The 25,571-nt window shown below is 45.1% G+C and overlaps 1 protein-coding gene across 9 annotated transcripts; it reads left to right on the top strand.

Annotated features, from left to right (window-relative positions):
* Window positions 1-326: 326 nt before the first annotated feature.
* On the top strand, window positions 327-25,571 carry LOC149357488 (uncharacterized). 9 transcript variants are annotated; one of them, XR_016291845.1, is made up of 12 exons: window positions 327-489; window positions 1,408-1,740; window positions 1,839-1,943; window positions 5,190-5,304; window positions 8,099-8,269; window positions 8,855-8,917; window positions 9,463-9,537; window positions 13,802-13,952; window positions 14,109-14,314; window positions 16,497-16,664; window positions 21,483-21,544; window positions 22,035-23,887. XR_016291845.1 is itself a non-coding variant. In XM_089584753.1 (12 exons), the coding sequence occupies exons 5-8, from the start codon at window positions 8,151-8,153 to the stop codon at window positions 13,881-13,883; spliced, it is 339 nt and encodes a 112-aa protein (XP_089440879.1). In that variant the 5' UTR covers window positions 328-489; window positions 1,408-1,740; window positions 1,839-1,943; window positions 5,190-5,304; window positions 8,099-8,150; the 3' UTR covers window positions 13,884-13,952; window positions 14,109-15,442; window positions 16,497-16,664; window positions 21,483-21,544; window positions 22,035-25,526. The 9 variants fall into 9 exon arrangements, 7 of the variants coding, with proteins under 7 accessions (XP_089440879.1, XP_089440883.1, XP_089440881.1 ...); XR_016291844.1 differs by lacking the exon at window positions 14,109-14,314 and adding an exon at window positions 25,557-25,571 and having other exon boundaries at window positions 328-489; window positions 22,035-22,083; XM_089584753.1 differs by having other exon boundaries at window positions 328-489; window positions 14,109-15,442; window positions 22,035-25,526.

The raw sequence follows: 25,571 nt of genomic DNA, 5'->3' as shown, positions 1-25,571 counted from the left end.
TTTATTTTACTTGGAACATCACTACACCATCCCTGTAATTGGTTGCATGGTTACTAACCAAAGTTCAATTGGCCGCATTCGAAATTCGCGCATTGTGACGTCACGACCACTTCGACCAATTGAAAAGCGTGATATTTCTGTCAACAACTCTTGCTTACAACGATCAGGCATTAAAGGCTTCCGCCTTAAAATTTGCTGTTCATCTAACTCGACGCCCGTTTCTCGCTCCAAAAGCTATTAGTGTTTTAACTTGGTTTCGCTTTCGGGACCACAGATTGCTCACCCCATGGGGGCGCTGTATTGGCGTCGCTCAGTCTATTTAACGCGCCGCGCTCTGAATAAACGGTGACTCTCTCAACGTCGTTCAGCGTTAGCGTCGATGTCTTTATACAGGCTGCCGTCCCGGCGTGCCCTAACGTGTTCCGGCATGGCGGCCGCGCCCGACACATTTTGGCGACGAGGATCCATCCACATGCATCATGCCTATACGTGAGTGAGAAAATTTTACTTACTTCTCTGCTGCGTCTACTACTTCTGCTGACCTACTTTCACGCAGCATTTTTGCACTTGGCTGTTTTTTGACGTGAATTCAACGTCGTCTGCGTGACCTATCGACGCTACTGCGGCGCCTTCTGCACGGCTGTCCTGACCACCTCGTTCCGCTTGCTCCTTCTGCAAGATGAACTTGGCAATACCTCCGGCACCCGTCTGGTCATGCCCCGGCTATTCCTTGGCTCAAATGGCGACGTGTTTTCCAGGCCCTACGACGCCGCCGCCAAGACCGCAACGCCGGACCACAAGAAAGCGCTTCTGCTCAACGCGCTGTGGGAAGAAGGCATCAATGTCTACTAGAGCTTCATCGAGAAAGAGACGCAGGATAGAACCGACATAGGGACAGGTGACTCTGAGGCACCGGACGTATACAAAGCGGCCCTTCAAATGCTAGACATGCACTTTCAAGAAGAACAAAGCGAATATTTCAGCCGCGTTCATTTCAAACGCAGTGTGCAGAGACCTGCTGAGCGAACTGCCGAATGCATTCGCGATGTCCAACGGCTCTCCAAATCGTTCAAGTTTGGCCGCTACCCACATCATGGTGCAAGATCAAATCCTTTGCAGCTTGCAGTCACATAATTTCGTCGCCGGTTCATTTAACTCGTCGAGAATGTTACGATCAAGCAGGCAATGGAGATTGCTCAGGAAGAGGAACACACCGATAAAATAATGCAGCAGCTATGCGTTCTAGAAGTAGACGCCGTTTCACAGCGTCGTCAGACACAAGAGGGTCTCGTCCTCTGCGAGAATTTCAAAATGGCGGTCTTTCCTTTCCTGTTCCAGTTCAAGATGGCGGTCTCCTTCCCTGCCCGGCTTCATTGCAAGATGGCGGTCTTTTCTGTCCTGTTTCAGTTCAAGATGGCGGTCTCCTTCCCCGCCCGGCGTCAAGATGGCGGCCAACGGACTGGCGTCCCCCCCCCCCCGACCGGGTAGCGATGGCGACGCCGAGAGCGAGGGGGTCGGCCTCCCCGTCAGGAAGGGATGCAACCGGCCGCCTCCGCGCCGTCGGCTCGACCCGGCTGCTGCTGTTTTCGCTGTCTCGCCGGAGCACTCGGCGAATTTTCCGGGTTGTGCTCGCCACAAATACTGCCACTGGCAGTATAGTATGTCTTCAGGCCGCCGTCCCGGCGTGCCGTAACGTGCTCAGACGTGGCGGCCGCGCCGACAGCTTTGCCTTCGTAAATGGTAGGAACTCCATTTTTTACTTGGATTTCTGCAGCATGAAAATAGTCATGTGTAGCATTTTCGGTGATGTTAATGCACATTCTTAAATCACCCATCAGAAACTACCTTGGAGGTCCCCTTCGCAAGACGGGGCATTCCTGCCTCGGCATCGGGACAGCGGCTGATCGACGCAGAGACTACCAGCTGCTGGAGGGCATTCGATGGTGAGAAGGGGCTGATTTTTTCTTTCGAGCCTTTATGCTTTGAGTATTCTTCAGTGCTAGACACATTGATACAGCTTCCAGTTTTCGAGCTTTCTGCAGTAATGGGTTCAGTGCCAGAATGAATGAATTTACACCAGTGCAGTCACTGGAAGCCACAGGTAGATTTTAACAAAGCATCACTTTAATAACTAGAATTTAAAGTGCAAATTAATGAGGCCACTTAAGACTACATGCTGTGAATTCAAAAGCATTCTCTCTCATTGTGGGCTACTAGTTAACCATATTTGTTAGTAAGTAGTTTTGATGTCTCAGAGGTCTCTGAAGACAGTTAGGTATTTAGGTTGAAGACCTTCATAGTGCATGCATTTAGATTAGAGGCCTTTAGGTTGATGATCTTTACAGTGCACGTGTTTAGGTTGCAGGCATTAGGTTGAAGGTGCTTAGGTAAGGGCCTTTATGTCGAAAGCATTTAGGGTGCAGGCCTTTGTCAAATGCGTTTACCCTAAAGGTCTTTGACCAAAAATCCTTTAAAAGGCATTCGGCTTAAAGGTCTCTAACCTCCTTCACTCAGTAGGCCCTTGTCCTAAAGACAATTTGGCATATATGATTACTATGGCAGCTGTGCTGATGACACATTTTTTGGACTGTTTCATCTGGACAACAGCACCAGGCTTCGTTGCCATTGAGCCATTTACTGTGCATCAAAAATGACATGAAAGCAATAGCTGCACATCGAACAGTTGTCGACTCGTTCCGAGGATTCCAGTCCATGCGCCTTGAAAACTGATGACAGCTGGCACAGCGGCAGAGCATAACTGGTGGGCAGTGAAAAAAATTAACTCGTCATGCTTTGCATCGATCGATGTGCTCTTTCGCTTAAATATTAAATGCTTCCTAAAGATTCTTTTATTAGAATTTTATCCGTGCCGCTTCCGTAGAATGCTTTTCTCAGCTACAGTGGCGAGTTCTTCGAGCTCAAATTTCGCACAGAAATGGCATTTGGTCAGAAGAATTGTCTTATGCTACATTTGCTTTGGCTACTTGCCTGAATTGATATAAAAAAATGTTGGATATTCGCATCGTGTGTGGTGACGACGAAACAAAACTAGGTGTTTTCTCAGCGATTGCACCGGTGGTGCCATCTCGTTTCAGCCATGGAGAATCGTCAAAGGAGAACGGTGAGGGTTGCTTTTGCGGAAAGTTTGAAGACACTTTTTCATGAAAGATTGAGGGGAGTTTTGGCCAAACTGTTTCTTGTGGTCATTGATAAAGCAGTTGAAGCAGCGTCTTCAAATCCTCTGCAAAGCACCCCCTTCCTTTGCCGAATCTCTACGGTCGACAAACGAGATGGCGCCACCGGTGCAATCGCTAGTTTTGTTTCATCGTCACCGCTGACTATGCCCATATCCGACTTTCTTTTTATCGATTCAGGCAAGTACCCCAAAGAAATTAGGGTAAAAGAATTCTGCCTGCCTAATGCCATTTCTCATGAAATATACTTATAATTCAAAGATAATGACTTGTACTTGTTACTGCATATATTATCCCACACCTTATGTAATACCCCCTAAAGGTGGTCTTTAAGGTGAATAAAGTGAAGTGAATGACACTGCAAGCTAGTATTTCACCAAGTACAGGAAATTGTAGTGTACAGCAGCAGCTCTACATGTTAAACAGCAGCTCTGCACGTTAAACATGACAAACAGCATTGAAATAATGAACAACACTGAAACCTATACTGCAGCCGCTATAGGTACTCCTACCCTTCTAGTAATAGTCCGAAAAGGTACAGTCATGTGTATTAATTAGTATGCACCGAACTAGATATGTGGATGTGAAACATGGTGTGTTGTAGTGCTACAAGGGTGGATTTATGGGTCATTCTTAAAGGGGGCGGTCCCATTTGAAACATGTATTTCTTGCCTGTCTCTCCTCTCCCCTTTCTGCATCCTTCGTGAAGTTTGCGCTGTTTTCGTTATGATTTCTTGGACATTTTTTTTAAGGCTTTCATGCTTTGCATAGGAAATCCTCCCCTGCCATGCTACTATAGGCACCCTCTCTGTTTCTGTCACCTTTATGAGTGGCTCTTCGATTTGTGATTCAAAAGACATTGTTAGTGTGGTCGTTCATAGTGAATTTTGCATTCATGGTCATGAACTCAAACTATTTAGTATATGTATTTGCCCATCTTTACTGCTGTATGGGAAAGCATTCCTGGCATGGCCAGCCGCACCAAAACACACCATTAAGATCAAACAGTATCCAAGACCACAAACAAAATACTGTAGTATTTTTCTTGCCCTCACTGCTTCAGCAGACGGTACTGTTGACACAGCCAGCTGCCCAAAAATATGCAATGCAATATTCAGATTGTAATATTCAACATCAAGAGCAACATTAAAAGGCAGGTTGAACACTAAGCTGGGGTATGACCATGGATGGCAGCAATATTCATGACTCAGCCAAAAGCAGGCGTGTGCACTCATTCAGCATTTTGATTGTTTGCATACTGCTGTCAAAGTGCCATAAAGTCACACTACAGTTACCATTGGGGTGTAAATGTAACTACAAGTTATTCTAGAATGAGCTGTGGCTTTTTCCTCATATGATGTATGTGTTAACTTTACTGGGAAATAATGAGCATACCGCTAAACATGCACGCAGTGAAAATCCTAATAGTATAGGTTTTGGTGTGCAGAATGACAGTGCATGTAGTGTTATGTGGGATGTAATGTACTGCAGCTGCTGCTGGCCTTTGAGAGATGCTGTAGTGAACGACTAGGAATTTATTTCGACCAATTAGGGTCCTTTAACTTGCACTGCCATCGCAAAACACACGGTGTTTTTTCATTTTGTCTCCACGCGACTGTGGGCTTAGCTGCAAAACGCCACAGGGACCGGGGGGGGGGGGGGGGGGGGGCAGAAGACAGTTCTGTAGGTTTGGAAGGCCTGCACAATCAAGCTACGATTTTATCATTTTTCGGTTACTATTGTCGGCTTAACGAAACGAAGCAATTTATGCTTTAGGGAATAGAGAATGCACTAAAGCTAAGCTTGGGGTGAACGTTAATGTATAGCAATCATTTAACGTGTCTAGTTAGGTGAGTTAGGTTTTAGCTGCTGTCAGCAAGGCTTGTCGCATCCTCAGTCCTAATTGACACTTTCTACTTAGCATGCCAAAATTGGTTCCCGGACACTTTGCTCGTCAGTACTGGGAAAAATTGCGGTCTGTAATTACCACTGCAGGCTTCCTGGCTGTGTCTCTTGGTGCACCGGGAATGAAGACTTGCCAGTCTGTGTGGAATACCTGCATCGCGTAACCACGTTGACCAGCAGGCTCTCCATCCAGAGAACAAAAAAGGTAGATGCACAGCGCGTCCACCGGACGCAGTTTTTCAGACGCATGCATGCAGTGCTCACGGAGCACAGATGAACAGAATTCTTTGTATACCACTTCCCTGCAGGGTGTTCTAGTTCTTGTTGCCCTGTGCATAATATTGGACTTCTGCATGAGAGCGTAGAATAACACATCTGCACAAATACGTTTAATTATCTGGAAGCAGCGATGTTGCTACAGGTGACAGCTTGGAACATGAGGTCAGGTTGTGAACATTTTCCCCCACCGTTTAATCATTACTGTTGCTCATTGCGATCAGCTAGGGATGTTTCCAGTTGGCATAAATTGATGGACACAGCAGGCTACGCAGTTCGCATTTTAATTGTATATCTTGTCATGTATTCATAGGCATCGAAGCCATATAAAAAAAGCCACCCGTTCTAACACTAACCTGCTGCGAATTTAAATACCTTTTGGATGCTGGAAAGCGGGGGGCTGCCAGACTGAGTCTGTATACAAGGTATTGCGGGAAGCCCGCCACTAATTTTTTAAAATAGGCTTTTTTTATGTAAAAAGAGGTTATGCAGTATGATAATAGCAGTTTTGGTGAACGTCAGAATACAGGTGAATCAAGGTAATTAATTTGCGTATTAACTAAATTCAAAAAGCTAGCATTTGGATGAGAAACTGATTTTACTACCAGCTGTAGTTAACGTAAACAGCCATGACTACTGCCATACACATTATTCAGCTGCATGCAAGAATAAGTATTTTGATACTGCTATGTGAATTGTCTCCTCGAGTCTCTATGATGAAGCATTTTGTCTCGTTACACCCAAATTCCTTACGGGGTTCACAGCATGTCGCTGCACACTGGAGAGGGAGTGGCATTTAGTGCGTGGGGATCAGTGACATCAAAGGAAAGTTCAGTACTGCTTACGCCTATACAGAACGATGGATAATATGGTCTTTTATATCCCAGCAGGTTCACATGAAACTGATGCGACATGCACACACTGCCATGCCAACATAGGGAGACGGCAGCTGCCAGCATTTATTTGTGTGCTGCATAGACGATGCATGTTCACTGCGGTATGCTAGTGCCCAGGTCGATCGTGTCGAATATCTTGCATCACGGCAAGCATGCATGGAGAAATGGGTGGTAAGGTGGCAGCTGCGTCGAGGCCGACGTGTCATACACAGCTGTGTTGGTCCGAGGGAGCTAGGCCTCTCATGGATTGGCGGCACAGGCAAAGCAACACCAAGTGGTCCGCGAACACTTTGGTGGCTTTAGAGGCAGAGTCTATGCAGCAGAATGGTACGCGAGGCGACCCGATGTCTTGTATCATGACAAACTTGCCTGAAGCAGCAAGAACAGAGGCGATAAGTGGACATGCAGCGACGAGGAAGCCAGTGTCATCACCTGCAACTTGCATGTGTGGCAAACCTGCAGCTGCCACTAGGTGGTGGGCAGACGCTAAGAAAGGAGTTCGTAAAATCCATCAGGGTCTGAAGAAATATCCAAACCGATGTACTCCTGTTCGGAAAAGCAGTAATTGTGAATGCTATGGTTTGCCCCTTGGTTCGTGAGAGCAAAAAAATGGGATCTCATTTTTCCTTCCTCCTGCTTATGGGACTCTTTCATGATGAAGTTAAAGCAGACAGCTATTTATGCTCCTGTTCAGGCTGATATATATTTACATTGTAGGAATATCCTCTAATGGCTTATATCTGAGCCTCAGCCAGCACGATGGCTTTCAATATGAATTTCTTGTGCATTCTGTTGTGCTATACCGAAGGCATATACGAACTGACCCTGTCGCTCCCTTGGCACTCAGACCGTTTTGTTTGTACCGAGTGCACGCAGTTGCTTGAGCTTGTGCTGTGCGTTTTGGTAGCCCGTACCTTCCTCCACTTGTGAGCCATGCTACCGCAATTGAGCAGATACGGGAAGGGAAAAAAAAGGCTCGTTATGACATACATGAAGGAAGCCAACAATCACCAAAAGAAAGGAACATAAGTGATGCTTTTCTTTTCTATGCAATAGGTAGCCTTTGGTATTCTTGATGCCACCGTTTGATCAGTTCCATGTGGAGCTCGCGATAATACAGAACGGACTACGTCCGCCGCTATGAAAGGAGGTGGCACTGGTGAACACCCTGAAGGTTAGTTTACACTACACATAAATAGCCCCGAAAGCAGAAGAATGGACAGCAGTCACCTAGTGGCAGAGCACCGTGTGCGAGATCAACACCACAGGTGAACAATAATAAAAAAAACATTCCCATGATCCTTGATTTTGGTGGCTTTTGTCGACCTTCAGCTGGGCTTGAGCAGTTCATTGCGTAAGAGAAATTCGAGCTTCACACGAACTGTCCTCCATGTGCCGAGCTTGACCTGGAATACGCACTTTGGTCTGCATGCGGATCTAGCTTTACCTTATTTCCATTTTTCCAAATTCAGTGGTGCATCTATTTTGTCATCAGCCAGTCAAATAGTAGAGGTAAGCATCAAGTCTGTGGCGCAAATGAATAAAGAACAAAATTTGATTACTTGCGGAATCTTCTTTGCTGTGGGGAGGGGGCAAGGCAGGCTTCATTACCTAGGCATGACAACTACCATGATCAAAGAGCATGCGGTGGCTTAAGGCTTAGTATAGGCTTTATTAGGACATTCTTGAGTAGGGGTGCTACTTATCATTTGCTTTGATTTGTAATGTGCTGGTTTTGTTTAGTAACCAGACACAAAGACGGCCTGGGGAGTCTGCCCCGGTTAGCACGAATGGTTCCTCAAAGGATTGTTGCTTTTCCATGTGCAGAGTTGGAAGCCAGAACGGCGCCATCTTCCTAGATCCAGTCTGTGCACAAGCCATGAAGTCCTTGCTTCCCACAAGAAACATTGCGGCATTCTCCTGGACCGATGCTCGGCCTGTCGCAGGTTTTGCGGAACCAGGTCGCACAGTCCCGTGTCCTCAACGCTGGACTACCACGTAATGTACACTGCGCTAACCTTCACTGCAATGGTGCTGCACATGCCCATAGAGAAGAGGGTGTCCTCCTCAGTTGATAGTGGAAGTGACACGTATGGCGCTTCCATGAGCTTGCTATCCTATGCTTGGGAACGGCACATTGGTGCAGTCCTAGCAATGTGAGCACCTTGCTTTAAATTTCATATCAGTTATTGTATAATGGATCCTATCATTTATGATATTTTAAACTAATAACATTAAAGGCCCCGTTACCAAGAAAATCTGGCATCAGCATTGTGAGCAAAAAAATAACGAGCATGACTCTGACAGGTGGCGCCCGGAGAGGAACCTGAAAGGCAGTTGAGTCATGTGACATTGCGTTGTCATCACAACCTGCCTATCAGATAGAGCAAACTGCCCACTGTGGCAGGCACCAGTTACATTAATGATAGGGCGCTCGGGATCAGCATTATATATATTATTTTTGGATGTTTTTTTTTTGTCCAACAGAACAGTTTCATTGTAGGAACATGTCTTTCGTGCATCTGTGTGTCACTTTCTGTCGGGCCAGGAATTTAAGGATTTTGTGTTCTAAATATTTTGCAGACGTCGTCTCGAATACCTACGTCGCGTCAAGGGGAGACGAGAAGAGGCACAACGCCCATCGGTGTGAGTGTCTACGAGTGACCTTTGATGTGAAGAGGAAGACATGAAAAGTTGCACCGAAATCATTTAAGGTCTCTTTGCCAGCACTAACGATAAAAACTTCCAAGATTTAAAGGAAAGGCCATGCCCTTCATTTATTAAAACTTTGGTAGGATATCAGTACCTGACTTTTCTTAACAAGCCACAATCGCAACAAAACCACAACTAGAAACCCCACAAACACCAAGTTGCATTTTCAGCTTTAGACCAAATAGAAGGTAATTGAGGTCATTTTCAGCTGGCATTTCAGTGTGTAAATGATTATCAATGAATTTGCTACAACTGTACAATTTCAAAAGTGGTCCTTTTCACGTGTGTAATGGCTGCTTATGCATTCACTCTTGACCAGGGCAGTAGCTGAGTAAACTTGCTTGACTTAGTTACGTGGTAGATTCTTTTTCTCAGATTTTTAAATTGAGTGCTTTTAAGCTTAGTGGGCAACTCCTCAACTACAAGATAAGTTTAATGGCTGTGTTCGAACATGCACTTCTTCGTTTTTTCCTTTTCAGCTCCCCTGCAACTGAAAAACCCTCAACTGGTGTGAAGGCCTATCTCCAATGTCTTTTCCATCATGAACTACAGGGGTGAGTATCCATAAAATCATTTTTTTCTTTCAGAAGCATGCATGTGATGTTTTATTAAAACACTGCAGTGCACATGCCTCTGGGAGGTGCATCAGTTGGATTAGAAGGGGCAGCTACAGCCTAAAACCTCATTACTGAACTTCAGCACTCCTGATCCGAATGGCGTAAAGCCAAGTGCTCCCTAGATATGTATACTGTATTTACTCGCATAGTGATCGCACCCCGAACTTGCCGCTGCAATTTATGTGCCAAGTTTAGCCGATGATCTTACTTCACAGATGGCATGTGCAGATGACCATCTTGCTCTGCCAGCCGGCATTTTTGTTCTGAGGTTGGTTGAAAAGTTGCTGATGGTGAAACATTGCTGCTGGTTGACCTGCAGTCACACGGGCAGTCTAAACGTGGTTATGCTTAACCGTGGATACCAAACTTAACCAAGTTGCCTGCAACTTGTTTGCGTTTTCGGGACGCTTTTTTGTAATTCCCAACACCACCGCTGCAACTAACTGGATTGACAGCCTGCCAAGTTAGAAGTCTTTCCACTGTCCAGCCGCTGTCTATGTTCGGTGCTGTTCACATCCGTAGCTCTCGCGGTGCAGCTATTCTATCACAGTTCCATCAGAATGACTGGGTGCTCAGCTCCCAGCTGCACCAATCGTTCGGAAAGTGGCAAAGCGTTGTACTCTATACCGTCATTCCCCGCTCCGTCATTCGCCGCTGACTTCAGTGGTTGCTACGAATGTTTTTTTTTCTCTTTTCTGAATGCTTGGTTGCCACGCGGCATAATGTGATAAATAAATCTAAGCATACTTCCACAGTGTTTGTTTTGTGAATTGTCTGTGTCTGCAGTCATGAAATGCTGTTAAATAGAATTCGGCGCAAAAAAAACAGACAAGGGACGAAGTAAGAGACACAGAGACGTTCACGAGCGCTCTGTGTCTCTTACTTTGTCCCTTGTCCTTTTTTTTTGTGCTGAATTCTATTTAACATGCTTCAGCAACTAGCCCAGCAGCTTGCTCTCCTGAAATGAAATGCTGTGGTGTTCTCATTCACCTACAAGGTTTGTGTGTTATTTTGGAATTAAACTATACAGTTTTTAAAGAGCAACACCTCACAACAGCAGCTGTTGATCTTGGTACCATTACTGACAGGTTTGTAGGCAAGGATGCCTTAAGAGACATCAATTTTCACTCAAGTGCCATTTACATCAAGTATTGTTCAGGTGGAATTGCTTGACTCACAGCAAGGTGCTTTTGTTGGCTGTGCATCCATGGGGGGAAGTTAAAAGGCTGCTGCAAGCCTCCTGAATTTTCGCAGATGTGTGTGAGCTGTTAGATTTATGCAAACGTCGCTGGAATTGCCAGTTTTTTGCATGGAATGCACACCACTGCCTTTTCACAAACTGGTATAGAAAAGATAGTTCATATTCTTTTCCTAATAATGCACGGCTCGGGATGTCGACACACCGGCTGCGATGGCTCAGTAGTTTTGGTGCTCGGCTGCTGACCCGAAACACGTGTGTTCGATCCTGGCTGCGGCGGTCGAATTTTGATGGAGGCTAAATTCTAGAGGCCCATGTACTGGGCGATGTCGGTGCACGTTAAAGAACCCCAGGTGGTGAAAATTTCTGGAGCCCTTCACTACGGCATCTGTCCTAGCGTGAGTTGCTTCGGGATGTTAAACGCCATAAACCAACAAACCAGCATTGTAGATCACCACTAGGTTAAAGCATACAGAAGAGAGTGAATGTGCCGTGATGTAAAATATAAGGATTTAACTGGTTTTTTGCTTTATTACATAGTACACCTATAACTACCTTTTGAGAAATGAACCGCAGTTCGCCACTCTTAAAGGTTACGTTTCGAGTCACCAGAGTTGAAAGGCACCCAACGAAACAGCTTTCCTGAAAGTGTGGCTGTGATACCCTGTGCCTTCTGGAAGGTCGATGGTATGGGTCCGGAGGAAATCTAAAGGTGTACACGAGTTTCAATACCATTGGCAGTTGATCGCTGATTCATAAGTGATATGATCTCGGAGAACCTGGATATTGAGAGCTGCTACAGATAATTTGGTATAGACCTCATATTTAGTGCAGTTTTCTATCTGAAACAGAGCATGAACTAGGTACAGCTTACTAGATAAAAAATCTGGTTATGTTGCACAGTGAGCATGTTTTGTTCAAGTACAGGCACTTTATTAACATTTTTTTTGCTAAAAGTTTGATTGAGATTTCTTTACTGAAAACAGGCTAGACTTGCGGCTGTGCACTTTTTCGTTTACACTGTTCAAGCACTAAAATAGAGCTCTGCAGTGCGTATTTATCCTTGTTGGCATAAAACCTCAATGAAAAACAACTTTCAAGCGATGGAAAACATGTTTAGGCATCTGATTGTTTGTTTCAGATGTTAACATTCATCCAGTTTTGAGTAAACTGTATTCTGAATTTTATACTGTATTTTTTATAGTTCTGGCTTGTAACTTTTTGTAGGAGTTTCGGATTCAATAAAGGGGGTATAAACTGGTTTTTTGACGCAGTTCCGGTGAATAAATGTTGCCGCAAAGATGAATGCTGCATTTGTACGGTGTATCTAAAATACTGAGTGTTGTTAAGTTACAAGTAAAGAGTTCGGGGAAGGCAGCTGTGTAAATCGCCTGCTGCTGCAGCTCACGCACAGCACTAGAAAGAGCAGCTCTTTTTTTCTTTCCTATATTACTTGAATGTGTTGCGCTGTCAGTTGTTTCGATGCTCTGTTTGTGATTAAGCTAAAAAGTGGCCTACACACCTTGGAAAAGCACCCGCAGTTGATCGGTGATGCACTATGCATGTCGCCTGCAGAAACGGAGTGCAGCTTCACCGAATAACTTCGGTTGCTTGACAGGCAAGATGGTGGACCTACGTGCAACTCTGCTACCTTTGGTAGCATATACAGTATTTAGAAAAAATCTCAGTTAAGCATGCTCGTGTGACAAGGGTCTGACCTGCAACTTGTTTGCGTTTTCGGTGCTCAAAAATTTTTTGTAGAAAATTTTCCCCCACATAATGATCGCATCCCTGAATTTGCGTCAATTTAAAAAAAAAGTGCGATCATTGTGCGAGTAAATACAGTGCTTCTCATACTATGTGAACCTCTGTAAGCGAGTCTTGGTCTCCACCGAGTTCTGCTTTAATGAGGCTTCCTTCAAGGATTGTTTTGTAATTGCATAATGTTCAGGCTTCTTCAGTGCAGCTAGTTTTCAATTGGATTGTCAGGCCGTTGGTTGTCTAAAGAGGAGTCCTCTAGCGACAGTGTTGCCTATTTCACAGTGGCATAAATAAGGATGTGCAGCTGATTACAGTCAAGATTCAGAGCCGTGCCCAGATTTGATAAAACGCGATAGCATTAAGTCTTCTGCTGTGCAGAAATTCGGGTGTCGTCGGCGTGGATCGATAAATAGGGTGGTGTGGTAAATAGGCAGCCAGCCTCACAAAAGCAGCCTAGGTGGGCTACCTGGGTCACGTGACCTTGTGGTGTCATCACAAGCTGCCCACCGAATTGTGAGCAAACTAATTGCCCTGGGAAGTGGCGGCTAAGTTAATGGTTAATCGTGAAAGATTGCACAGCAAGAGCAACTTGGGTCGCAAAAGATTCACCGATGGCAGCACCTGCCATTGCAGGGAAGTGGTGCATCCATTAACCACTGCATCATGGCACAAGGAGTGGTGTGAGGACTCCCAGAGACCTATGAATGTAAAGTTGAGAATGACCAATTCCTTATATATGGTCATTAACTCATTAGCTCTATCGTGTCGTATGCTTAGAGCAAAGCTTAAGTGTTTTCTCCAATTTTTTTTTTATGTTCATTCAACCGATGATGGGGACGATAACTCTTCTACACTGAGTTGTTTCTACGTCCGTTTGTGAAAATTTTTGAAAAGTTGTGGAGCTATCATTTGGCGATGAAAATGTATTGGAAGTTAGGCTGGGCTTGTTGATATTTAAGGTTGCTCCATGCAATTTGCATGCTCAAAATCACTAAATTAAATCTATTCCAGTGTGCATCCAAATTTTAGCAATAATATTATTTTGAATAAATGTCTTATTACATGTATACGTCGATCAGTGCAGCTCTCTTGCGTTTACACAGGTTGCGTTATTCTCTAGGATGTGAATTTCATTCTCAAGTCGGTGTAAGATGATTTTGAAATCTAAATTTATTACGGTGCATGGTCTTCACACGAAATCCTTTGCATGCCTTCATTTACATTGGTTTCTTCTTGCTGCAGGATGGCCTCCGACATCAAAGTTGATGGGAAACAATACGCAAAGCCAGCGTGGATTGCGGCAGTCTCCAACCTATTCCACTAGAGGCATGCTGTGCTTCAAGGGCAATGAAGCTACTTATCGGAATGTAGGGTTCGCTTGAGCCATCGCATGGTATGTCCCAGCTGCAGTCCAGCTTTCTCTTGGATTCGGAATTGAGTAACTTTGGAGCTTTTACTGCTGCTGCATGCCTCCCTAACGTTTACTAAGCAATAAGTGTCGAAGAAGGTGCAGGTCAAGAGATTTATTTTTTTTTCTATTTGGTACCAGCAAGGAGGATCTCCAACCGAAGCCGGAACTGAACTGAAAACCAGAAGCAAAGCCGTATCTCAACCAGAACGGAAATGAAGATAATTTTTTCTGCCAACTTGTAACTGAACTAGAACTGGAACCAGATGCAGTCCTTGTCTGATACCGCAAGCTCCATTGTTTTTCCTTGCAAAGGCAGAAATCCTGTTTGTTGAGCCGCATGCATGGTCAGTTAGGGAAAGGACGCAACATGCACGCAGCTTTGTGTATACAGTGCTTCTTTGGTGTTGTAGATATGTGCAGTAGTCGTTTGTGTGCGGTTGTCATTAGGAGAGTGCCTAGACATGCGCGTGTGTTCGGTGAAAAGATGTTCATCTTTATTTTTTTCTAAATATCAAACAGTCCTCAGAGCTCTCTCATGTGCTTTCTCACTATCGCTGCACTTTCTAATTGTCCTTGCATCCTTATTCATGTCCATTGGTTCCTGTCTGCCGCAGCTCGGTTGCTCATGTTAGGTAGCAATCGCCACTGCTCGCAATGCCTTTTGCATCAATTTTGTATTTTATAGTGAACTAACAGTAGTCAAATCTGGATATATTGAACCTCAGGGCAATTGTGTATTAGTTCGGTACACTGATGGTTCATAATATAAAAATGGCAGTAGATATCTTAGCTGCAACCTAGAAGTAAAAATACATAGCACCCACACTTGTTCGCTTGTATGGCGTTGCGATTATCTGCACACAGTGAAAGCACTGAAGGAAACAAGCAAAGGCAGTGGCCAGCTTAATTTTGTCTTCACTCTACATGCCTTAACACTCCCCTGGAATTCCTGGATATCCAGTTGTTAAAGCTGGTATAAAATAATCACCTGCTAAACGTGCAACCCTTCTTGCTTGTAGCCTTTCCCACCTTGGTTTTGCTGGTATTTCTAGCCACCGTTTTACCGTTTCGCGTTGGGGAAGGTACGTAATGGGTCAGTTTATAGATTACCTGTGCCATGGCCACTGCTATGTGCATTCTCCATGCCTTTTATTACCAGCTCAATCTTTTCGCCCTCTACAATATTGAAGTTAGTGTCTATTAAAATGGGGAAACGTACATGTGGGTAAGAGTGGGGTTTCCGAATGAAGCAGGACCAAGCTTTCATAGCATTACTGGCACAATGGAAGTCCATGGCTTGCTCGAGCAGGAACAATTTAATGGTAGATAACTCTCCTTTGTCTTGCTTTCAGTAAGGAGGCGAGAACTTAACAATGGCAGCAGGCACCACTCCCCTCCCCTCCCAGAAAAAAAAATAAACTGAGGAGCTCTTCTATTCTACCTGCATAAGGATGGTTTGTGCATTGGGGAAGGTAGGTAATGGGTCAGCTTATAGATTACCTGTGCCATGGCCACTGCAATGTGCATTCTCCATGCCTTTTATTACCACCTCAATGCTTTCACCCTTTGCAATATTGAAGTTAATGCCTGATGGTATGCAATAAATAGAAAAGTAGGAAGTTACTACACTTGAGTGTATCTGCAGCGAAGGCTACACAGGAACGGAAAGGAGGTGGGCTTTTCTCCCTCTGTTCCCATGTCTTGGTGGGTTGATTCATTTGCCAGTTTAGGAGGGTGAAGGGGAGATAGACGGTTGCCATGTTCCTCGCTCCTTGTGCACTTTTGAAGGCACCTGACATCTATCTGAAGGTAACATAAATTAAGGGACCCTCACATATTTCTGTCAACAAAGGATCAGTATTGTCTGTGGACGTAGCTGATTGGCCGATTTTAGTTTGAAAAGAAGTGCGATGGTGAACGAGCTTTGTGAATAAAAGTGAAACTTGGAGGGCTGGCTGAAGCAGGCCACAGATCTGCGGCCTACTTGCAGCCAGCTGCCCGTGTGTTTGAGCTAGGCCACTGGTCTGGAGGCTGGCAGTTAGTGCTTGTATGAAAAACCCAAATCGAAGAAAATAATATGAATTCGCTTATGTTGTTTGGGAACGACGTGTATTTCGCGTATATTTTTTTACAGCGTAATAGCAACCATTCTGATCTCCCAGGGCACCTCCATTGATTTTACCTGCAGAAAAAGTGACGTGTGACAACTGGGCACATTTTCTGGTTATGCACCACTTTGTTCAGTGAAGCTGTCACACAGTTATTACTGCCATCTGGACAAGAAATCCCCGTAGCGTGGTAGCAGTAACCTTCTTAGGCTGCTTCAGCTGCTTCTGCTGTCAGGTTTTTGTCTCATGCCTGGGGGCTCCAAGAGGCGCTTGAAATAACTTCTTCCAAAAGTGCTGTCTTTCACGTACTCGAAATCCAGCTGCGGAGTATATGGTCCGAAGGAATAGATTTTCTGCAGTGTATGTGTGGCCTGGTGTGTATGCTGCAGCTGAGATCTGGATGCGACTCGTGGTGCAGGAAGGACACGTGGTGGCGGCCAGTACAGAGGGCGGCTTGATGGTCATCTCACGTTTTCTAATCTGAAGAGTTGTCGCCACGTCCCGAAAATGGAGCATTTTGTCTGGCTTGCTGTCGTCACATAGAGGCAGCTCGTCTTTCTGCCAAGTGTGCTGGAAGGCCTTCCAGGTGAGATCACGTGATTATCCCCACCTCAGTAGCAAGGCAAAGCAGCAGCATTCCGATGTCCGTGGTGTCCACTCTTACTCTGTTTACACGTTTTTCTCACTGGAAACAATGCAAGTTCACCGGTCCGTTTCTTGGATTTCTGAGTATTGAAATATGACGAGGAAGCTGAAGGGCTCTGTTAGGGGCACGTGGTGCGGACGCTGATGCAGTGGCTTCTCAAACTAAATCTGAACGCATACGTTTCTGCAGAAAGATGCACTTCAGGATCTATTTCCTTCGCGTTTCCTTCATAGCCAGAGAATGCGCGACACAAGTCGCACCATGATTGACATAAATGCTTAATGTTTCACCTGAAGAAACTCAACTGCCATAGCATGATGGACAGTGTGATTGGGCAAGACTGTGCGCTTGCGTCCTAAAGCGTTAGGGGTTATGTACACCTAGTGGTGGTTAGGAGAGTTAGGATAAAGGCACTACGCTTCACCTGCCATCCACAGCGGAGCAACTTACTTTGGCAGAACTCCACGCTGGCTACTTTTAAGGTTCTTCTAATTAATGCTGAACCTTATGAATCTTAGGAGTGCATTACTTCGTTGTTAGCACTTCAAATGCACATTGCGCGTACCATTGTAAAGAAAATTGCCCTGTGTAACGCGACAGGCTTTGGAATAGTCTGGTCATTCCATATGCACGATGACCTTTTGTTTTGATGACATTTCACAGTGCCTCATAAACGACGGCAGTACAGGGGTGTGAGGCGCAGTAACGAAAGAATGGAACTTGTAGTGCGCAAACTTCCACAGGATACAGTGCTTTCAGCAGATGTTTTTGTCACGAGGGACTGCAGGCCAGTATATAACCATAGGCTTTTTAATTATAGTTTGTTTCTTTTAGGCGGTATTAGTATCTGCCAAAGCTGACGCCCTGCATTTGCTGTTTTGCAGTGCACGAAAGCTTTGCCCCCTTTGTTTTTCCTGCAAAATCACCCTCTTGCAGTTGCGCCCATCTGTTTGATGCTTTATAGCCGCAAGTGGAAAAGGAAAGAAGAATCGCAGTTGAACTCTGCATTTTCTATTCCGCAAGGGAACTATGATATTTTAGCAAAATTCCAAAAATGTTCTTGGATTAACGGCCTTGTTTATCACATCAATTCTTCTGGATTCGTGCTAGGCCACATGTATCTCGTAGGATTAAACATGATCTGTTACCATGCCAGGATCTCAGCAACACCTTAGCTTCAGTAAATCGTCCCGGAGCAATCAGTTTAAAGCTTGCAGCATTGGCTTCTACAGTGGAGCCAGCAATCTGCATGATGCCACTCACTGACACTCCATTTTCCCACCTGTGGTGGATTGTTTGAAATTGCTGAAATGCGTGGGAGATATCTTACATAGCATTTTCAGGGAAGAGAGCAATGGCAATCGTGGAATAATAGTTTTGTATTTTTCCTTTCTGGAAATTTAGTGGGTGAACAGGTAGCTGAAAATGTGCTTCATAACCAGCCGTTCGTTAAGCAAGATGTAAGATTGGGACCCTTAAAGAGGTGTACCCCTGATGGTGGTATAGATTAAATGTGTGTTGAATGTGCCCTTTCTGATCTTCTGCCGATGATGGAGAGGAAATCACTCCTCTCTGCTGCATTGTTTGCTGGTGCTTTCTGATTTTTTCAATGCAGCTATAGTACGGGTAGTGTCCATGGTTGATTGCCACCTTGAACAGTTTATCAAGAACGCCATTGGTCATAAAATTTCATTGGTCTTTATGAAGTAAAAATTACTTGAGATTTAGTGTCACATTGTTTAATTTGCATATGCGTAGTCATGCATACTATGTTTATTCTAGGCTGTGTGCAAAGGCGGCATTGAAGCTACGTTCTTGCAGTAGTACTACATTCTTAAACGTTTTTCCTTCGAGAATGCAGTGCTCAGTACATTCGTTGCCTTAGGTACGGCCGCCACGGTTGTCACTGGATAGGGCGCTTGGGTGTTGACCCAAATGAAGGGGGTTCAATCCTGGCCACAACAGTCGAATTTCAATGAAGGCGAAATTCTAGAGGCCTGTGTACTGTGCAATGTCAGTGCATGTTAAAGAACCCCAGGTAGTCAAAATTTCCTGAGCCCTTCACTATGGTGTCCTTCATAGCCCGCTTTGCTTTGGCACTCTAAACTGCCACAAACAAAAACCATGGTGGCTATGGTTGGGGTGCTCTGCTTCTGAGTGCATGGAGGTGGCAGGCAATCAAGGCCGCAGTGGCTACATTTCCATAGAGGTGAAACCCAAAGAGGGCCTGCGGTGTGAAATGTCATTGCACGGTAAAGATTCCCAGGTGGTCTAAATTAATCCGGAGCCCTCCGCTAAAACCTTTTTCATTGCCCATGTTAAAACCTATATAATAATAGTGATAGTATTTTTTAAAATATGTACCCCTGTAAGTGGCAGGTGGCAATGACAACACAACTAATTCAAGCAGGTTTTCGAACTAAGGAGGTTGATGAAATGTTCTTTCATGCAAGCTTATTTAGGAACAGTGTTTGCTTTTTCTGCATTCGGTATTTGGAGGACTCCTTCAATTACTCATCACTGCAGCTGTGCCTCCTGGCTGAGGAAGACTTGGGCCAAAAATGGAGTTCATAATGCAGTGACATCGGGCCCAACGTGACGCCTTTGCATTCTTCTGCAAGCGCTCTTTAATGTTTCCAGAATAGTATATTAAAATCTTTCACCTTTCATAATTGTTTCCCAAGAATGTTGGACATGGGTACTGAGATGTTTTCAGTATTACAACAGAATGAAGTCGACCAACAGTTCTATTTTGTCTACCGCCGCCGCGGTGGCTAAGCGGTTATGGTGCTCAGCTGCTAACCCGAAAGACGCGGGTTCGATCCCGGCCGCGGCGGCTAGAATTTCTTTGGAGGAGAAATTCTAGAGGCCCGTGTACTGTGCGTTGTCAGTGCACGTTAAAGAACCCCAGGTGGTCGAAATTTCCGGAGCCCTCCACTACGGCGTCTCTCATAGCCTTAGTTGCTTTGGGACGTTAAACCCCATAAACCAAACCAAACCTATTTTGTCTACCCTTTTTAATGCCATTTAGGCCTGGCTCAGACAACTACCAATCTCGCTTATAAATTTCGACATTACCTGCTGCATGTTGCCTTCAGCATTTGACTGTAGTGGTACACTCACAATCTTATCATACTTTTTGAAGTGCATTGCACTGTTATGCTGAGATTTGTGCGGGCCACTTACAGTGTTAATCATGATTGCAATCGTGTAATGATCACACCTCTGAATTTTGGTGACAAAATTCAATTTGTTTTATTCCCCGCATAATGATGCACTTTGAACTTGCCGCTGCATTTTATGTGCCAAGTCTAGCCAACGATCGTACTACACAGATGGCACATGCAGATGACCATCTTGCTCTGTTAGCCACCATTTTTTTTTATGTTTGTTGAAATTTTGCTGATGCTGAAACGTTGGTGTTGGTTGACCTACAGTCACTCAGGCAGTCTAAACACAGATACCAAACTTGACTGCGGTTATCTCGAATCATGATTCGTTGTCACAAGGCTCGCCACCGTTCTGAGTTGCGCTGCAACGAACACAGTGATAAGCTCTGGGTTACGGGAATGCCAAAAATGAAGCAGTCCTCCTTGAGGACTGCTGACCTGTACCGAGTTGCTGGTAGGAGTAATAATTGCAATACAAGGTAATTTTATGCTCCCAGCCCCGTAGCAGCTGCCGCCATTTCAGTGCAACTGGCCCGATCTGCTTGCACGCCAGTGCCACTGCTAAGGTGTCGCTTAAATCAATCATATATCTTTCTTTTAATATGAAACCATGAGGTTGTCAGTGAGGCAGTGCCATAAGTAGACAATGTAGCATAGTTTTGGTCAATTCAAAGGCGCCGTCCTCTGTGGCTTCGATACGAAACAAGTTAGGCCTAGCGATGACTTTGGAGTAGCACGCCAGATCGCCATTGACGGTGGCGCTTGCAGCGAGCATTGCGAATGTGTCAGCTGCTTCAACGCTGCAGCAGGGACCACAGATTTTTCAGTTTAAATGTGGTAAAATGATTAGCTTGAGTGCCGTGGGACGTTGCTGCAATGCACTGTTACTGCACCTTCGGACGAGATCGAACTCTGCATAAAAGTGTCATCGCACGATACTATACACACTGCCTATTTTGATTTGTTGCTCTTGAAACATAATTTTGTGCAAAGGAAAGTATGTTCTTGAAGCGGGCCACCTCGTGCACTTCTCGCTCTGACACCTACGTGCACTTTCTGTCTATAGATGCCGCCACCTTCTCGGTTAATGACCTAAACCGAGGTTGCCAAGCACGGTTCGCGATAACCGCAGTTTGATTGCTGTGTGGATAGTAGTAACCACAGGTAGCAAAAACTGTGGTTAAGCGCACCCGTGTGACAAGGGTCTGACTTGCAACTTGTTGGCATTTTCGGTGCTCAAAAATTTTTGGACAAAATTTACCCCATGGAACGATTGCACCTCTGCGAAAGGCTTTGCTTTCGTTGAAAATTATACTTTCAGAGAAGCCTACCACGTATCAGTGTAGCCTGACTTAGCATTTCCTTCGGCATCTCTTTAAAGGTGCGCTGCGATGCTTTCCTGGTTACCGATTAATATCATTAGATATTATCACGCGTTCCAGAGACAAGTGCGAAAAGAATTATTGAGATCTGGGCTTGCAAACGAAGGTTTTTCCGGTTTGAAAATTTAAAATAAGATGAGACGAAAGCGTGTTTCACATACCCAATGCCACAAATTTAAGGGTCTTGTGTTCTAAATTTTTTGCAGATGTCGTCTGAAACACTTGCATCGCGTACAGGGGGGGCCGAAGAGGCACAGCGCCCACTGGTGTGAGTGTCTACGAGTGATCTTAGATGTGAAGTTGCACCGCAATTATTTAAGGTCACTGCCAGTTCTAACGATGAAAACAGCCAAAAATGTCAAGGAGAGGCTATGCCCTTCATTTGTTAAAACTTTGGAAGGATATCCGTGCCTGACTTATTCAGCAATGTCTTTTTAACTCTCCAGTCTCAAAGAAATTGCTTTTTTCGGCTTGAGTATGCATAGAAGTTATTTTCAGCTGGCCTCTCAGTGTAATTTTGAATTTGCTACTTCACAATTTCAAATGCGGCCCTTCTCGAGGACGTAATGGCTCTTTACTGTTTCACTCTTGATGAAGTCAGTAGCCGAGCAGACTTACTTGAGTTCATTGTAGGGTAGATTCTTTTTCTAGATTTCTTGTATTCTAAACACTTTTAAGGCTTTTCTGCAAATCCTCAGATGGCGAGATACATTGAAAGCTGCGCATAAATGTGCACTTCTGGGTTTATTTCTTTTCAGTTCCCCTGAAATTGAAAATTTGTCGCCTTACTTTTCCTGAACTTGAGGGGTGAGTATCCATCAAATCAATTATTTTTTTTTTCAGAAGCATGCGGATGATGTTTATTTAAAGGACTGCAATGCAGATGCCTCCAGAAGGCATTTCTATTGGATTAAAATGGGCAGCTACAGCTCATGGACTTTATTAGTGCTCTTCAGTACTCCTTAGCCGAAGTGCATAAAGGCTAGTGCTCCCTAGATATATACCAGGTGTTCCAGGGAAGGCTATCAAATTTTCAAAAATAGTTTATGATGGTTTAATGTCCCAAAGCGATTCAGGCTATGAGGGATGCCGCAGTGAAGGGCTCAGAAATTTCTCCCACCTGGGGTTCTTTGACGTGCACTGACATAGACTCAGGGCAAGGAATATTGTAGGTTGCTTAATTACATAGCGATATCAGTGGGCCTTATAGCTGAATTTCACTGCTTCTAATCTCCCGTCATTTCGTGTGGCTTGCTGCATGGTCTTTTGATGGCGCTTTCACGCGCAGAAATGGAAGATGAAGAAGACCACGTTTTCAATCCACATCCTTGGAGACTGGTAGCTTAGCCCGCATGAACGCTGATAGTGCTGCAGGCGACGACATTGCAAGCCCAGCTCGAGAGCCTGAAAGTTTGAACGGGCAGGGTGTTAAGATTTGTGCCAAATGATTGTTCGCCTAAGGAAAGTGTATGAAGCGACGCGCTTTAAACCTTACGAAACGGTCCTATACGGTCATGACTCAGAGGCTGACGGATATCCGGCTTGTTGCAGGCTCCGGGCTCTTTGAGAGCTGGAGGCAGATATTTCACTTGGTTGCGGGTTCTGGCCTGGCTCTGAAACTTGTAGTTTGGGTGCTAGACTCTTTAATAGTCGGAGGCTGACGAGGATCCCGCTTGGTGTGGACTCGGTCTGCTTAAGAGTTCGAAGTTGTAGATTTTACTGGGAGTACCTGCTGACCACTTTGCAATATAGCTGAAGATAAACGGGCATAGTGGAAGAAAACGTTGTCCTGTCCGCCTGTCGCAGCGTGTCGCCGGATCAGCAAACAAACGGAAACATCAATGAAGAACAGCAACATTGTTGTATCATCTCCCCTGACTCCTTGTTACGGCGAATTTTTCTCAAACAAGAGCTGCTTGCGCTAACGTGACACAAGCTTTGTAGCCACAGCACACATAACTCCCATTTAGGAGACAAAAAAACGGGAAGTGTTGCATAACGAGTGGCAGTACCACTATGGCGCAAACAAGATTACAACACGAGACATTCCATCCACGCCGCGATGGGCCAAACTTGCGACAGCCATCCAGTCATCAACTTCCATGCTAAGCACGTCAGTCCGGGCAGACATGGCAATGTTTATTATCACGACATTTCAATAACTGCCGCGCGCGTGTTAGCACATATTTCCTCATCAATGCGCACTTCGCTCTATGTCGCACAGTCCGCTGGCTGGGTTATTCCCGATTCTTTTCCTTCCAAAAGCGCATGAAAAAAAAACATGTACTTGTGCACACTGTTCTGCTTGAACGTTTAGAATGGCAGCTGGATCGCTGATGAAGTTGCAACCTGAAACCACAGTGCTCGAAACCTACAGCCTGAATGCGGAATGCGCGCTCTGCAGAGATGTGTGCTTCGCTGCTTTCAGAGCTGAACGCTGCCTTCATTCTTACGCATGAAGCCCAAATAAGAGAAGCCCCAAAAGAAAACAACAGAACGCAACAAAATAAGAGGACGCTTGTTTACACAAAGTGAGGACGATCACATATGCAGCGTTAATCGCATCACTTAATCTTGTTAGACGCCCATTGCTCGTAATTAAGTATTAATGCGGAAACATTATATGACTCAGCTGTAACGAAGCCCTGCTCACTAAGAAATACAGGCATTTTCATTTTTGAATCGTTGAGATGGATGAAATGATTGTCCTTATTGCGGCATGAACTCAGACTTTGGTGACCGCCATTTTGTAGTGCATTGAGCACGGCGATAGGCGGCACGCTAACATGATGTTCTTATCACTACTGTCTAAGGCTTGCGCTACTGAAGCCATGAGCTTTACCGCAAACTGGCACCCTTCACATCATGTAGGTGAGCCATAATTATCATTAATGATAATCTACAGAGCCTCTCTAGTGTGCCATAACTAAATTATTTCTGAGCATCCATGCACTTAAAAACAGCACGCGTATTCCAAAGTTGGACGGCTTCCGATAAGCTTCAGCGTACTGTAAGTTCTTCCTGTCACTTCCAGACAGAGAAATGCGGTTGATGCTTCCGCTAGTTTGCTTTCTGTTCAGTTCTGTCACTGAATACCTTAGGAGCTAACCTACACTTAAGCCCAAGGCGTCTGTCACGATCTAAACCTACAGATGCTGTATAAGTAGGCTTGGTCATAAATAACGTCTATGAAATAATTAATTATTCCCGTGAGGAAGTCCGGGCGAGAAGAATTCCGTTCTTAAGCGGAGTTAATTGGGCACGAACTACATTATCACGCGAGCGACTCCTCCCCCACCTTCGGTAGTGATGGGGTCACGCGTGTACCTCTCCACGGGGCGAGGCGTCCTCAGGGTCGTTCGCGAGGCTGATGGGCCACGAAGAGGCAAGTGCAAACACTGCGCATCTGCGGCAGGGCTTGGGTGGGCGTACTTAAAGCGGCGCTTCTGTGTCGACGCCTGCGGCCGCGCCGTTTTTCTTTGGTGTCATTGTTTGCTTCCTCTTTCGCTGTGCATGGACTCTGGCAGGCGCTTCGGCACTTTGGATATCGGCGGTTCAGAGCGAAGCCGAAGCAACAGCGTCGTTCGCAGTGGGAGTACCAAAAATGAGGCCTGCAGGAAAAAGAAAGAATGTTTATGAGGGTGAGCCCAAGGCAAGGTGCACAGTGATGGCACCGCTGCATTCAACGTCAGTTGCCGAGAGCTGTTAAGGACGCTCATGGAAAAGGAGTAACGAGAGCGCCGTGATTGTCATCCGCGTTGTATATAACCGAGGTCGTGTGAATGTTAGGCTGCTATTCCACATTAGAATGTTGCGACACGCCTGTCTAGATTCCGATAAAATTTGCGGCCAGTTCGATACTGATGCCTTGTCCGAGCTTAGATGCTAGACGCTGACGCGCAGATTTGCAATTAAGTATTGCTATGCCTGCTGAAGCTGGAAACCACTATTGGGCGGACATCTTCGAGTGGTCTTGGCATGCTCCACTAATGGGACTCGGGAGCAAGAGCTATCCTATGTGCTGGAAAGAGAATTTCCCGTGTACAAGGTTCAATCATTCAATCAATCAATCAGTGAGTTACTCAATCCATAAATAGCATTTTTAATATTGATTTTATCAGCTCACAATTTTTACACAGCACATGCATACACATGTAGCACATGCACAGCCAGTCCAGTGTAGCATCGATGCGAGGAAGAGGGTAGATGTCCTTTGTTATGTTGCTCAGGTGTCGGTAATCACCGCAGAATCACAGTGCGCCGCCTTTCTTCCTAACTAGAACAACCGGTGCCGC

Source organism: Amblyomma mixtum, chromosome 3 (assembly GCF_055824585.1).
Source record: "Amblyomma mixtum isolate Tamu chromosome 3, ASM5582458v1, whole genome shotgun sequence".
NCBI lineage: Eukaryota > Metazoa > Arthropoda > Arachnida > Ixodida > Ixodidae > Amblyomma > Amblyomma mixtum.
The sequence above is the reverse complement of the archived record's forward strand: the minus strand, read 5'-3'. Positions and strand labels throughout refer to the sequence as shown.

Excerpts from the sequence above, each read along its gene's own strand:
- LOC149357488 (XM_089584751.1), top strand. Across the intron at positions 1,741-1,838 it reads CAGCTTTGCCTTCGTAAATG|AAACTACCTTGGAGGTCCCC; the intron begins GTAGGAACTCCA and ends ATCACCCATCAG. Across the intron at positions 1,944-5,189 it reads CTGCTGGAGGGCATTCGATG|GCTTCCTGGCTGTGTCTCTT; the intron begins GTGAGAAGGGGC and ends TTACCACTGCAG.